Genomic DNA, 12902 nt, shown 5'->3' on the forward strand with positions numbered 1-12902 from the left:
CAGCTGCCTCAGCCCACATCTGCCACAAAGGGCTGCAGGATTAAAAATTAAACTAATACACATTGAAGAGATCTGGATGAGCAGGATCAGTCTAAATTCTGAACAGACTGAAATGACTGTAGGACTGTCAGCTGCTTTTACATCCTTGAGCTTTATTGAATATTATACTGGGCAGAGAAATGGTCTCTATTTAGGAACAATTTGTGCTATTTCATAAGGTGACTGCCTAGTCATTTGTCTTCCACAGTAACTCTCATGGGAAAGCAGGATCTTTCCTTGTAGTTTTACTCATGGATCTCTTACAGACTTTCCATATTCTTAAGTCTTACCCTTTTAAAGCAAAAATAGCAAAATTTCAGGCCTTTTTGCTTAGTCCCCAGAAAGTTGTAGCAATTACAGAAATGACTATCATATGAGAAGCTAAATTCTCTATCTGAGCTTGCGTGACAGCCTTTGGATTTTCCAGACAACCCTTAATTTGCCAAGGAGGAGTAGTTTTCCTGGAGAATAACTGAGCCAAAGAACTGGGATAGCAATGGTCCAAAAAGTTGAGCCTTCTAAAACCAACTTAAAGACCATTAAAGTTTCCCCTTTCAAACTGTAAAATTAAAATATTACAGGCATGTAAGTTTTAATTTAGAGGTAATGAGCAATGTTAGAATAATGAAGAAACCATTTCCCCTTCTATGAGTCTTCCCTTTAGGTACCAGCATTGCTGCATTGCTGGTGATGCTCTCGCTGTCAGCACCTGCAGGAAGCAAGTGCTGGGAGGAGGTGGATGGCCAGGGAGTCAGTGGCTCATCTCAAACAGCAGTCAACTATGCCAAAATGTTTTAAATCTGAGACAGGCACAGTAAGGAGAGGAAAGGAAGGAAAAATACCACCCCACAACATAAATAAACCTGGAAGATGCTCTGTTGGAGTCCAGTCTGTTGGGAAAGTCCTTGAATTACCACAGACGAGCAGAACACCCAACCAACAGACTTGTAAATCCAGGGATGACTGAGAAGCTCACAGAAAACACCAAACCATTACAGCTGGCTGTGTGCCCTCTTGACAGAGGAACACTATGAGGGATTGATTTCTGTCGCTTAAGGGAATAAATGCTTGTGGTCAACATGAGGGATACTTTGACTCTTTAGAGGCTGAGAAATTATGCACTAAAACACATAAGAAAAAGAACATAATTGTAGTATTGGGTGGCCTCAAATTCATGAAGGTTCAGAGATCTTATCTATCTACACATCTAAATAATCAGCCTTAAATTAGCCACAGTAAAGATCTAATTATTTCTGCTGCTGTGGCTACCTCCCTCTCCCCTTAACATTTTGTGACAGAGTGTCATGGACTATTGCTACAGCTTCAAATTTATGATTAATTATTCTTAAATTATTAAGACTCTCCAACTAATGTGTCTTTATCTACCTGTAGACACATTTTGTCTACCTTCATCAAACTCCTTTGAGTTTGATGAAGGTAGACAAAGAAGGTGAGACTTTGTAACAGTCTCACCCTCAAAGTGCCAGTTCCCCGGAAAGTATTTTAGCATCCCCAAAAAGTTATGGCATCCTTTGTTTTGCAAAGTGGAGGATTTCTTTAAAAAAACCTTCATCCTTCCTCCTAACAAGAACAGGATGTGAAAAAAACCTCAACTGATATAAGCCTTCCTGGAAAGCATCAGAGAAACTCTGGAATCAGTAAAGCCCACTGTGTAAAAGCATAAAGAAGTCAACTTTCTGTGAAAGTACATTGCTCTACCAGGATACATTAAGAAGAAAAAATTTCAGGCCTTGGTTTTACAGAAACTGTACAAAATACAATAAATTACTGGGATTGTTCCCTTACGTCACTTTAGTTAACTGGGCACATTCAGTAGGATACATGAACGGATTATTTGGCAAAGCACTGACTTATTGCCTACATGAATTACAGAAACTGGTGTCCAAATTTTCAGAGTTGTATGGATCACCTAAAAAAATTTAAAATAAGAAGCCTTACTCGATCTACAAGCTTATAGAATTTATGGCATAGGAAATGCAAAAGGATGATGTGGAATAAGGTCCTTTAGGTTCAGTTGGTGTGCAAGAGTTCCCTGTCACTGCATGCTACCAGCACTTATTATTCAGCTGACACCAGCAAGCCAGGCAAAGCTGTGCTGAAGTTTTATTTGCGCAGCAATTTTAAACTTGACACTGAGGTCGGACTGCAGTAATAAACTGTAGGACTTAAGGGAAGAGTAGTGAAGCAAGAGTGAAAGAAAGTAACACATTGCCTCTCTCTGCACTCTCCACTGTGCTCAGTGGGTAATACAAAGTAAAACACGTGCAGCACTTTAGGAACCACAGTCGCACTAGAACAGATGTTTTCAGTGCTCTTCTACTAAGCATGAGGTGAAATAGGAAGCAGGAGAACCACTTGTGCTACAATGCAATATTTCAAAATATAATGAGTGGGTACATTCCCAGCTCTCATTCTCTTGCTGGCAATCCAGGTGGGCGTTGCCCATGGCTGTGCTGACACAGGGCAAGGCCGCTGTCAGTTCCTGCTCTTCAGTACCTGCAAAAGCACCTTTGGTTACTAAATAACCGTGAGAGCTTGCTTCAGTGTAATCCCTGAATTCACCCTTACTCGAACATTGAGTAGAGTTTAAGACAGTGATTCCTAAGGAACTGAGGATGAGGGAAAACTTACTCCAACTATGCTGTCATTTCCAAAATTACATCCAATGCCTCAGAGAGCTGGTACTGGATCACTTTGCGTAGCTCTTCACTGAGTCAGAACATGGCAACTGGCAGTCTGAGTGATGAATCGTGATCTGATGGCAGCACAAAGCTCTCACAGCTACCCTGCAGCTGAACTCTTCCAGATCAACCCATCCACTAATCCACCTCAAAGGAATTTACTTCACTAACCCAAGAGTCAGACCTTTTGTCAGTGAGTCATCAATTCCCTTGTAAAGCAGTGTGTTACTTGTCTGCATTGCACAATTAATAATACACACAAAGAGACTCAGGGAATGTTCATGACAAAGGCAGGATAAAAATGACTATACATCTAGATGGATTATATAATATATAATTTAAAATTTTATTTTAAAACTTTGCACATACACTTCTTCAGTATCCTCCTCTTTTGTTCATTGCACTGAAAAGTTTCAAAAAACAAAATATATCCCTTTACTAAACATTTTTTGTTCTTAGGTTACAAAAAGATTAACATTTCACAGTCACAAAGCAGAAGTACATTGGTCCAAAACATCTTCCTCCAGCGGGTCCTCCTTTCTTCAGGACATATAAGCCCTAGACAGTTGTACAGATCTCAAGATATTAAGATGAAGTGCCCATTGAAGGAAAGATAAATGTGGCAAGTATTAAAAAAAATCAAAATTAGACACCTATGAAAGAACATCAACACCAATGGATTAAAAGAAAAGAAGAAAACAGAATGAGCATGGAGGTGGAGAAGGGCATCCTCCTTCAAGTACATCACAGGTAGAAATACAGCAGCACAGTCACAGCATCATTTAGTCACTCTCTCTATGACAGCCACATCACTGGGTCTTCATCTAGGACACATGGAAGAAAACTACTTACATACCTAAAATGTCTGAGAGGAACAACAGTTTCACACAGTTTGCCATTCAAGTTTGATAGAAAAATGCTGAAAGTATTAGTACATAAAATGTAAAATAAAAGTAAACCACCAAGGCTGGAAGATTTGCTTGAAGCATGTAGTGTTCTTTAAAAAACTAGCAGAAGTTCAGAGCCAAAATCTGCCCAAACATCAGGAGCAGATCTTCAGAAACATCCTGGAGGGACAGAGCTGACAGCACCTCACAAAACCTCTTGTCATATTTCTACACAGAAGTAACTGCAAATGGAAATCCATTATTAACAGCAGATTCTGACCACTTTTCATTTAATCTGTTAGCCCTGTAATTTCTTAGAATTTATTAAAAAAAATTCTCCAGTGTGAGGCCACTGAACAGCGGCCCTTTCAGACAATACACTTTTGTGTTAATGAAGGAAGCATTATTGTCTTAATGCACCAAAAGATGGTTGTGTTTTACATAATCTGGTGTAAATTAAATTTCTATCCACCTTCTTCATAAAATTAAAGAAAGAAGATTTTAGGCTGTAGTGCAGGAGAAAAACATCTGAAATGGCTGTTCTACTTTTTGCAACAGTACTTCTGGGAGATGGTAAAAGCTTCTTGGCTTTGAGTTTCTAGAAATGGGACTGGACTCTGCAGCAGGAGACAGTGCTACACTGCAGCTAACTGGAACTCCTTTACTGACACTTTTCCTTGCCATTATCCAAGGAAGGACAAGAATTTGCCCAACTTTCTAAGCAGTGCCTATGCAGAGGCAAGGCAGAGCACTGTGTGCAATAGCAATATGAATGCAGATGTAACTCAGACTGAGGTTGCCTGCTGCTGAGGCTGTAGCAGTTTTGGATACTGAGGGAACTTGACTGGCAAAAAGCCAGAGCACTGCCGGTATCAGGCAGTAACTAAGATGATATGCCAAGGATCTAAAATTTGGACTTGGTGCCTAACTTGCTCCAGTATGAGGACACAGGCTGTCTGCTCCTAACTTAGAAGCTTCACTGAGCCCTAGAGCAGCTGCAAGTCTGAACATGGCAGTACCCATCCTGCATCTGAAAAATGGCATTGTGCACCACGAATCCTCCCTGCCATCAGTGTTTTCTAATGCTGTGCAATGCAAAGTAATTCAGCCTTTAAAGGGAATTGGAAATGCTTTTAATTATTCTTGCTTCTCAGATAATAACTCCCCTATAAATGACTTCTGCCTGCTATTTCTGTGAGCCTTAGGTGTTTATATGTATTAATATCATGCCTTGAAGCAGAGCACCAGACCCCAGCTCAGGTATGCAAGAACCTCCTACTGAAAGCAGGTAAAAGTGAAAGCCCAAGTACTAATGCATGGATCAGAGATGTGCCAGTCACTTCAGGGAGGCAAGCACCTAAATGTGTAACAGATACTATGCAAAAAAGCAAAACAAAAAGCATCACAGGATAGTTTCAGTCATATACATCTGAGTAAAAACCCTTTTATTAAAGTTCCAGAATCATTGATTGATACTAATTGTTGATACTGTATTTCTGCCCTTTCTGGGAGAAGGGCTGACAACGAATGTAACAGCCTGGGCCCAGTTGCTGCAGAGAAGCTCCTGACTGATGGCAATGCCTCAAATGAACAACATACACTGTGCAGGCTGATTCACCAGCCACCAGATCATGCTCTGAGAAGTCATCTGCCAGTTTGCTCCCACCAAGACATGAAGTTGCTAGCCCATCTCTTCAGGGGTACATTTAAAAACACCCCTGAATGAGAAGGTGCCTTTTCCATTGCCATTGAAATTTCACTTTCAAATTTTGGCAAATGCTACACCGGAAATCTATTTCCACCACATTGGTGGAACTCAGTGGTTTTATGGCAACTGGTATGTGTGTTGACACCATGTCACCAAATGAAGACCAACAGTGCATGAGCACTGAAATATTTGACCTGGCCTTGTAGTTGGTACCAGCAAGCACCAGCGTCTTTGCTGTTTGCTTTGTCAGCACTAATTTCTTTGTCAAAGAGGATCTGAATTGCTAGAGGACTACACTACAAACTGCATTTGTGAGGAGACAACAGGAGTTACACAGAGCATAAAAAGCATGTTTATAAGTTTATTAGGCCGAAAAAGAAAGTGCAAGAGAAGATCTCTTGCTTAAACTTTAAAACATATGAGGGGTCATGTGAAAAATATTCTAGACTCCAAACCTCTCTTTTCGCCCAGATGCACATAGAAAAAGAGGTAAAGAGAAAAAAATCAGGAAAAAAAGCATGAAAACACATAATCAGATATGCCATTGATTTATACTGAAGCTCTAGAATGCAAAACATCCATGTTCTGTACAGCTTTATCACATGAGGTGCTGGGGAACTCATAGAACAGTTTTCAGGCTAGAATCATGCAGCTTGCTGCAATGTTTGAGCTGTTCTACTGTCCACATTGCCTGCTTTCACCCTGAAGCTCTTCTGGGTCTAGAGATTTGGAGCAAGAGTAGTTTAAATCCACCAAACTGTACTTCCAGATGCAGTCAAATGCAGCATCTGGGCAGCTGCCCCGCACTCGGGCTGCACCGTGTTTACACAGCACGTCATAAATTACAGAGCTGGCAAGCTCTGGGCCACGCCTGTTCAGGAGAAAGCCTGCAAAGGGCACAGCATCTCTTTCTCTTTTGGAAAAGACACAACGTTTGTGAGCTCCCTAGTCAGTGCCCTGCAATGACGTCAGCTCCCAGTACAAACCAGATGAACAGCTCCACTCCAGTGTGGTCTGGGCACAAATCAGGTGGAAGCTGGCTCCCCAGCCAATACACCTGCCTGTATGCTAGAACTTTCTGATTTTGTTTTCTCTTAAATTCCTGCCAATGAAGTAAGAGAGCTGCCTGCGTGGACTAGGCAGCCAGGTTACACTGCAGACTTGCTCACTTGTTTCTCTCCTGGACTACTGCTTTCATGTCAAAAATGTTTTACACAGATTTTCTTTATTTAAATTATCACTGCTAAGAAAAGAGCTGAAGCAAGCCAAGGGCTTGTATCTATCACAGTCATCTCATGATCCTTGAGTACAATTTTCAATGCCAAGAGGACAGAAAGTTTTAAGCCGTCCCCTTCTGATCACTGCAGTCAAGCAGGCGAAGGTATACTGAATAATAAATGAGACAGGAAGAACTGAAACACCTTTGAAATAGATCACTATCTGTGTATCCAAATTGCTAATGAGAACAATGCCACTACTTCAAGTAGAAGTCCAACTGAAAACACACTCAAATTTAGCCCAAACAAGTTTACTAAACAAATTTACTAAATCTCAGCTGATGGAAAAATTTTATGTCAGGGATCCTTTCAACAGGATAAAGCAGGCAGAACCATTCAATGAATGTAAATCTCTGATCCCAAAGAAACCACAGCCTCCTGGTAAACATCACATAAAGCTGAGTTTGCATGCTCTGAATAATCATGGTATACACACAACAAGAAATCTTGACGAGTAACTCCTCACCCCAGAATAAATTCTGCCATACAGAACTGTGACCTATTTCTCGTGGAAAACTTTGCAGGTGACTGTTTTTAGCTGCAGTAAACAGGCATAGTTACACTGAAACCAATTTCAGTTTTCCTACTAAAATACAGGAGGCATAGTCTACTGAAGAAGAGACAGGAGAGGAAAATGGGGGCTCAAAGGATTACACAAGTTTGAAGTTGTTCATAGATAAGTCATGAATACAACTTTCTGAAAGAAAACTCTTGAGTCTCATATATGTATATCTATATTCTTAAATGAGATGTGACCCAAGCCCCCTTCTGAATATTTGGGGGTAGATTTCAGGAGCCTCCTTGGCTTCTGATACCCACTTCTACTTTCACAACTGAAATTGCTCTTCCAAGCTACATGGTAAACTGAGAAAAAAAATTAATTCCCCACCCCACCTAGAGGGATGACAGAATTCATAGTATGCTAGCAGCATTTAAATCCCATTCCTGTTAAGCACCAAAACCTTTCTGTAGGGAAATTGGAATCTTAAGGGTTATCTTTAATCATATACAGTATATGTGCAGAACCCTACCTTTTGGGCAGAAAAATACCCCTCCAGCATTAGTTTTGACTAGATTACATCAACTGGAAGTGTCCTGGTCAGACCACCAAAAACCTATTGTCTCTTACAGGCCCTTCCCAAAAAGATCCCCATCCTATAACCAGTCTTGGTGCTCCTTTCAGGACTGTTTGTTCCCGTGGATCAAAGGGATGACGTAGACAGAGATGTCGTCTCCGGAGCCCAGCCTGTCGTTGGATATCCGCCAGCCCCGGTCCTTCAGCACTCCCCTGGCTCGCATCACCAGGTCCTGCGCCGCCAGCGTGTACCTGTGGAAAAGGCACAGTACAGCCAGGGAAGGTCATCTCCAGGAGCAAAGTGGGTTTGCACCGCCTGCTGCCTGCCAGATTTAATGTTGTGACCTACCAAGACATCCTCCCAGTGTTTTAGAAGCAGGCAGGAGAAACACAAACCACGGCATATGCAAACAGCAACTTCTTCCAGTTCAGTGACAGTTCCTGAATAAGAATGTAAAGCTATTTGACAGGCATCACTTGATCAAAAGTCACTGGCTGTTCTAAGTGCCTGGTTTCACCAATCTTCAGAAGAATATTAAACACACTTGCCTTAACAAATTTGCTTTCTAATTGTAGTCTGAAAAACTGACGACCCCAAATAACAGTACTTGTTGAAAACTGACACACCTGAAGGTAAACATGGCTCAACTATTTCAGAAATGAGCTATAACAAAGAAAGTAATTTGACATCAAGTAACAGAGCATAAAAATAAAATCCAAACTTGTCTGTTTTCTTGACCACAGGAATGATTTTTGAATCTCTTTTATTCTGAAACTGGAAAAGGAAACTTACAGTTAATATGATCAGATTAACAGAGTCCCACAGTTCTTTCACATTTATGAGTTCAGTGAAAACTGCATGAATGTTAGTGGTCAAGTGCTTAATTTAGTGAAACACCAAGTTTCACATTGCTTCAAAACTTCCAGCCTGTGCTGGGCTGAGTGGAATTGGATTTATGGGAGTTATTTTTTTGTCCTGAAAAACTACCACATGCTGCTTGGGGGCAGAAGGGTGTCAGAGTCCAAAAGGTGCACAGACAGTGCTCTGTCATGTTCTCCCTTACTGCTTTACCTGCTGTTACTACATCAACACATCTGTGTACTCACTTAGAAGTTTCCTCTAAGAAAGAAATCTCATTATGGGTGAACATCTACTGTCATGTGTTTTACTTCATCAGCCCAACACCTGGCCAAGGGGTTTTGAATTTGATTGGGTGGAGGCAAGCTTTTCTGTGATTTGGCAATTTAAATTAACTGAATAGTTTAAAGAGGAGTGACAAAAAAAACCAAAAAAAACCAAAAAAAAAAAAAAACCCCAGTCTGCATGGTTTTTATTAAAAGTGTAAGTATCAACCCCCAGGATGATGCAGGGCTCTATGAAGCCACACACACAGGCCTCCAGAACTAAAGCACACCTCTGTGTTTCCAAAACCAGAAAGGACAAGAAGGGTTTGCATTTCAATACCCTCTTTTCTAGGGAGGATCCTGAACCAGAAATTATCTGCCCAGATCTCATCTGTAGAAAGGGAAAGAACAATATCTCTGTTGATCAGAAGCACTGTGTGTGTATTTAGGTTTATCAGTTATCGAGGGCTCTTCTAACCTTAGAACTTTTCACCACAGAATTCCTTATTAAGTTGTAATTTCTATCAAAGAGACTTTACTCAGTCTCTGGGGATAAAAGAAGAAAAAAAAACCCCAGTTATGTTTTGTGCCTAGAGTTTTGATGAACTCAGAGGACTCCTTTGAATCAAGAGTAGATATATTTGCTCTACTAGAAAGAATTCTTCAATGCAAATGAACAAACACTTGACTACTCAAAAGGTTTGATGCCAAATTCAAGTAATGTTGTACAGCTGTAATGCACCTACTGTTCCAATGGTACTGAGGGATAAAATTTCCAGGCCTCACTAGTTTTGACAAATGATTTACTTTAGCAGTAAAAGAAGGGCCCAAAGACATGAAATCTAACACACATGCTTGCATACACACATGCACTGTGTGCATGTTCTGAGATCAGTCTGTGCCACAGCCTTGAGCTAGAGCATCAGGATGTAACAAGAAGCACTGCCCTTACTGTCCTCATGCAACATGAAATTGTGTTTCCTAAGGGAAAAAAACCCAAACATACATACTTGCTCTCCTCAGTTCTCAAATCAGATGCAGGGCTAAGGAACAAAAAGACTCCACGTGGCAAGCAAGAAACTGAAATATTTATTCACAGCGTGTCTAATGCTGAGTGAATTTTGGCAAGAACATATTTCCCAAAGATTTCTCAGCTATTGTCAGAATTTAAGAAAGAAACACCCATCATTCTGCAAGAAAACTTTGCCTTCCTGCTTTTTCTAATTAACAAGGACTCTCCACATCTAAGGAGTACAAAGGAATGAGTATTGCTTTTGATTGTATTTGGCTTTTGCTGCTGAATGTTTGGAGAGGGGAAGATTAAAAAAAAGGAATTTTAATAAACAAGAAATTCTCTTGTAGACAAGCTGTGAAATACTCAAGAAAAACCAGCACAACGAAGCAAAGAAAAAGGAACAGGTGAAGGCAGTAGTGAAGTAAAGTATTCCTCTCCTGTGTAGAGCTGAATTGAAGCAAAGCTGTTCAACTTGGCACTAGAAGAGATAGGGTGAGTCTCTTGTACCTGGAGATGAATAGCAGCAGCAGTCCATTACTGAATGTTTTATTCTCCAGTGCTATGAAATTGGGATTCAGCTGTCGAGACAGCATTAGAGAACTGCTGAAGTAGTTCTAAAGTATCCACTTCCTCCTAATGAATAGCTTTGCTGGAATGCAACATTTATGTTTTAAGAATAAATATATGGAGGTTTTTTTCTTATGCCAAAGCTTTCTGTATTGATCAGTGAAAGTACTGAAGGAGAAATGGTGACAGTGGGGGAATCATGCTGCTGTCTGAGCAGCTTCTTATCTCCTCACACCCAGCAGAGGTGGAGGAGCTCCTCAGCATCCTCATAAATCTCTAGTGAGTGTGAGAGGGAAAATGAGGAGACAAGAAATGACAAAAGGAAGGATGAGAAATAAAAGATTCCCAAGGTCAGGGGTAAATATGCATACATGCAGCTGAAGGAAGCTGGCAAAGAGTCCAGTTCTCCATCTTCATACCTCTTCAGAGAGCTGATGTATGGACAGCAGCAGTGGCACTGCCACCGGTCCTTCACCAGGAGCCCCGTAATGCTCATCTGCCACAAGACCCAAAAGAAACGAGCTGGCTCAGAAATCCTGCTCCATCCCAGCCTCTTCACTCCATCACAGCCCTCACACAGGAGCTGTTCTCTAAACAAATGTGTGCCCAAATCCCCTGAGGCTGCATCTGCATGGCTGAATGAAGAGAGACCTGAGGACTTTGCTCTCACTGCACTTGGAGACATCCAGGCACATGCTATGTTTGACAGAATTCAGAAATGTTTTTTATGTGGGCAACAAATACTCACAGTAAGTACCACCAGGAGAGAGTCCCAAGAGCATTGCTGAGGGCTGTAAGCTCTTACCCATCAGGCTATAAAGTGACTTCTAATTCAAATGGGAGTGATATTGGTCCCGCAAGGAGCTAATTATGTAACAGCTAAGTACTCTGCAGCGCTAATATCCTCTCTAGGCTTTTTTTTCCCCTTCTTTTCTAATATGCTGCTGTCAGGAAATAAGTAGGCTATTGGGTCAGGTGGATCCAGAGGCTGCTCCACAGGTTGGTTCTCCTGAAGACCATAGCATTGCCAAACTCAGGGTGCAAGTCTCTTACATTCTGACAAGTTTTCTAATCCCTAGAAATATTACATTTTCGGCTGATCACCTCACCACAGATTATATCACCACACCCATCACAGAACCTGATATTTTCTGGGTTAACATTTCCTTTAAACATAATTGTAATACAGCAAAAGAAGATTTTTCTGTTACTGACTAGTGAGAGGAATGAATGCAGGTCCACAGCTTGAGCTGGAATGCTACAGTAAATTCATTAGTTATACCTCATTTAGACCACTGTGAAATAATTACATAGAACCTCTCACATGGTACTTTAAAACCTTTAAATATTCTTTACAACCAAGCAGCAAGAGCAATTCCACAAAGGTAATTTTCATAAATATCATTGTAAACTATTTGAGGGACTGCTCTAATTACCTTTTGCATGCTGTCATGAGAAATGTCTTGCCATCACTATCTGTAAGCCTCTAAACGATCTGGCACAAAGTTGCTTAAAAGAACAAATTTATTTACAATTCAGATGTCCATTCAAAGACCAGTAGGTCAAACACCAATAAATGTGCTTGTTCTAAATTATAAACAGCAGGCTTAGCTCTGGAACGTGTGGTACTCACACTGGCACAAACAGTGACTAATCCTCCACAATTACTAAACCAGTAGGAGAAAATCTAAATCAAAACAAAGAAAATAAAATTTTCCTTTAGTGTCTCTCATTGTTCTGAGTGTTCTATAACGGATGAAATAACTCACCTAACAAGTCAAAAAGGTTGAAGAATCCTGCTTCCCACTGCAGCAATCATGATGGCCATCACCACCAGCTTAAAGGTCAAAAAGTAAGGACCAAAAGGAACAGGAGAGACACAACACACCCTGACTATATTCTCAACAGTTGGGACTGGTGAGGATGGAAAGCAGGGCCAACCTTTCCCAAATACCAGATGAGAATGGAGACAGAGCAGGACAGAGGTATTGCATGTTACCAGGTGCCTTTGCAAGAATCTCAAGGGTGCAGGAACGAGAATAAAAGCACTGCAGCATTTCTGAATGGTGTCAGGGAATAACTGAGAGTCAACTGGATAGGTCATCTCCTCCTACCTTAAATTAATGGCACACCTGCATAGCACACTGCCAGATGCCCTGGAAGTGCCCTTAGCTGATCCTGTCTGATCTCTTCCCAGAGAGAAGGCAGACACAGCTGCATGTCTTGCTGCAGCAGAGATGGCCTGGGGGCTGTCATTCATACCACACCTCATCTTTGGCATAAGAAGATAGGCAAAGTCAAAATATTGTAGTTGCAGCTTCATGATAATCATCAATCATCCATTCTCCTGATGATTGCAGCAAAACCTCTTTTTGCATTCCATATTTTTAAGTGTCAGGGCAAGAAAATACTGCTGTTGAGTTATTTTGAAGGTGTTCTCCCTTTAAAACCCAAGTCACTGTCAAGGTGTCCTTACCCAGTTATCTTGTTTGTTGATGAACAGGGCT

The 12902-nt window shown here is 41.0% G+C and overlaps 1 protein-coding gene across 1 annotated transcript in view; it reads right to left on the minus strand.

Moving 5' to 3' along the window:
• Positions 1 to 3059: 3059 nt before the first annotated feature.
• The window catches only part of PPM1H (protein phosphatase, Mg2+/Mn2+ dependent 1H), a 131184-nt gene continuing 121341 nt past the window's right edge, over positions 3060 to 12902 (minus strand). Inside the window, exon 10 of the mRNA XM_041465665.1 lies at positions 3060 to 7940. Within this exon, the coding sequence (XP_041321599.1) occupies positions 7793 to 7940 (148 nt within the window). The 3' untranslated portion in view covers positions 3060 to 7792. The remainder of the gene's footprint in view (positions 7941 to 12902) is intronic.

The sequence above is a fragment of the Pyrgilauda ruficollis genome, unplaced genomic scaffold (genome assembly GCF_017590135.1).
Source record: "Pyrgilauda ruficollis isolate IOZ18807 unplaced genomic scaffold, ASM1759013v1 scaffold19, whole genome shotgun sequence".
Lineage (NCBI taxonomy): Eukaryota > Metazoa > Chordata > Aves > Passeriformes > Passeridae > Pyrgilauda > Pyrgilauda ruficollis.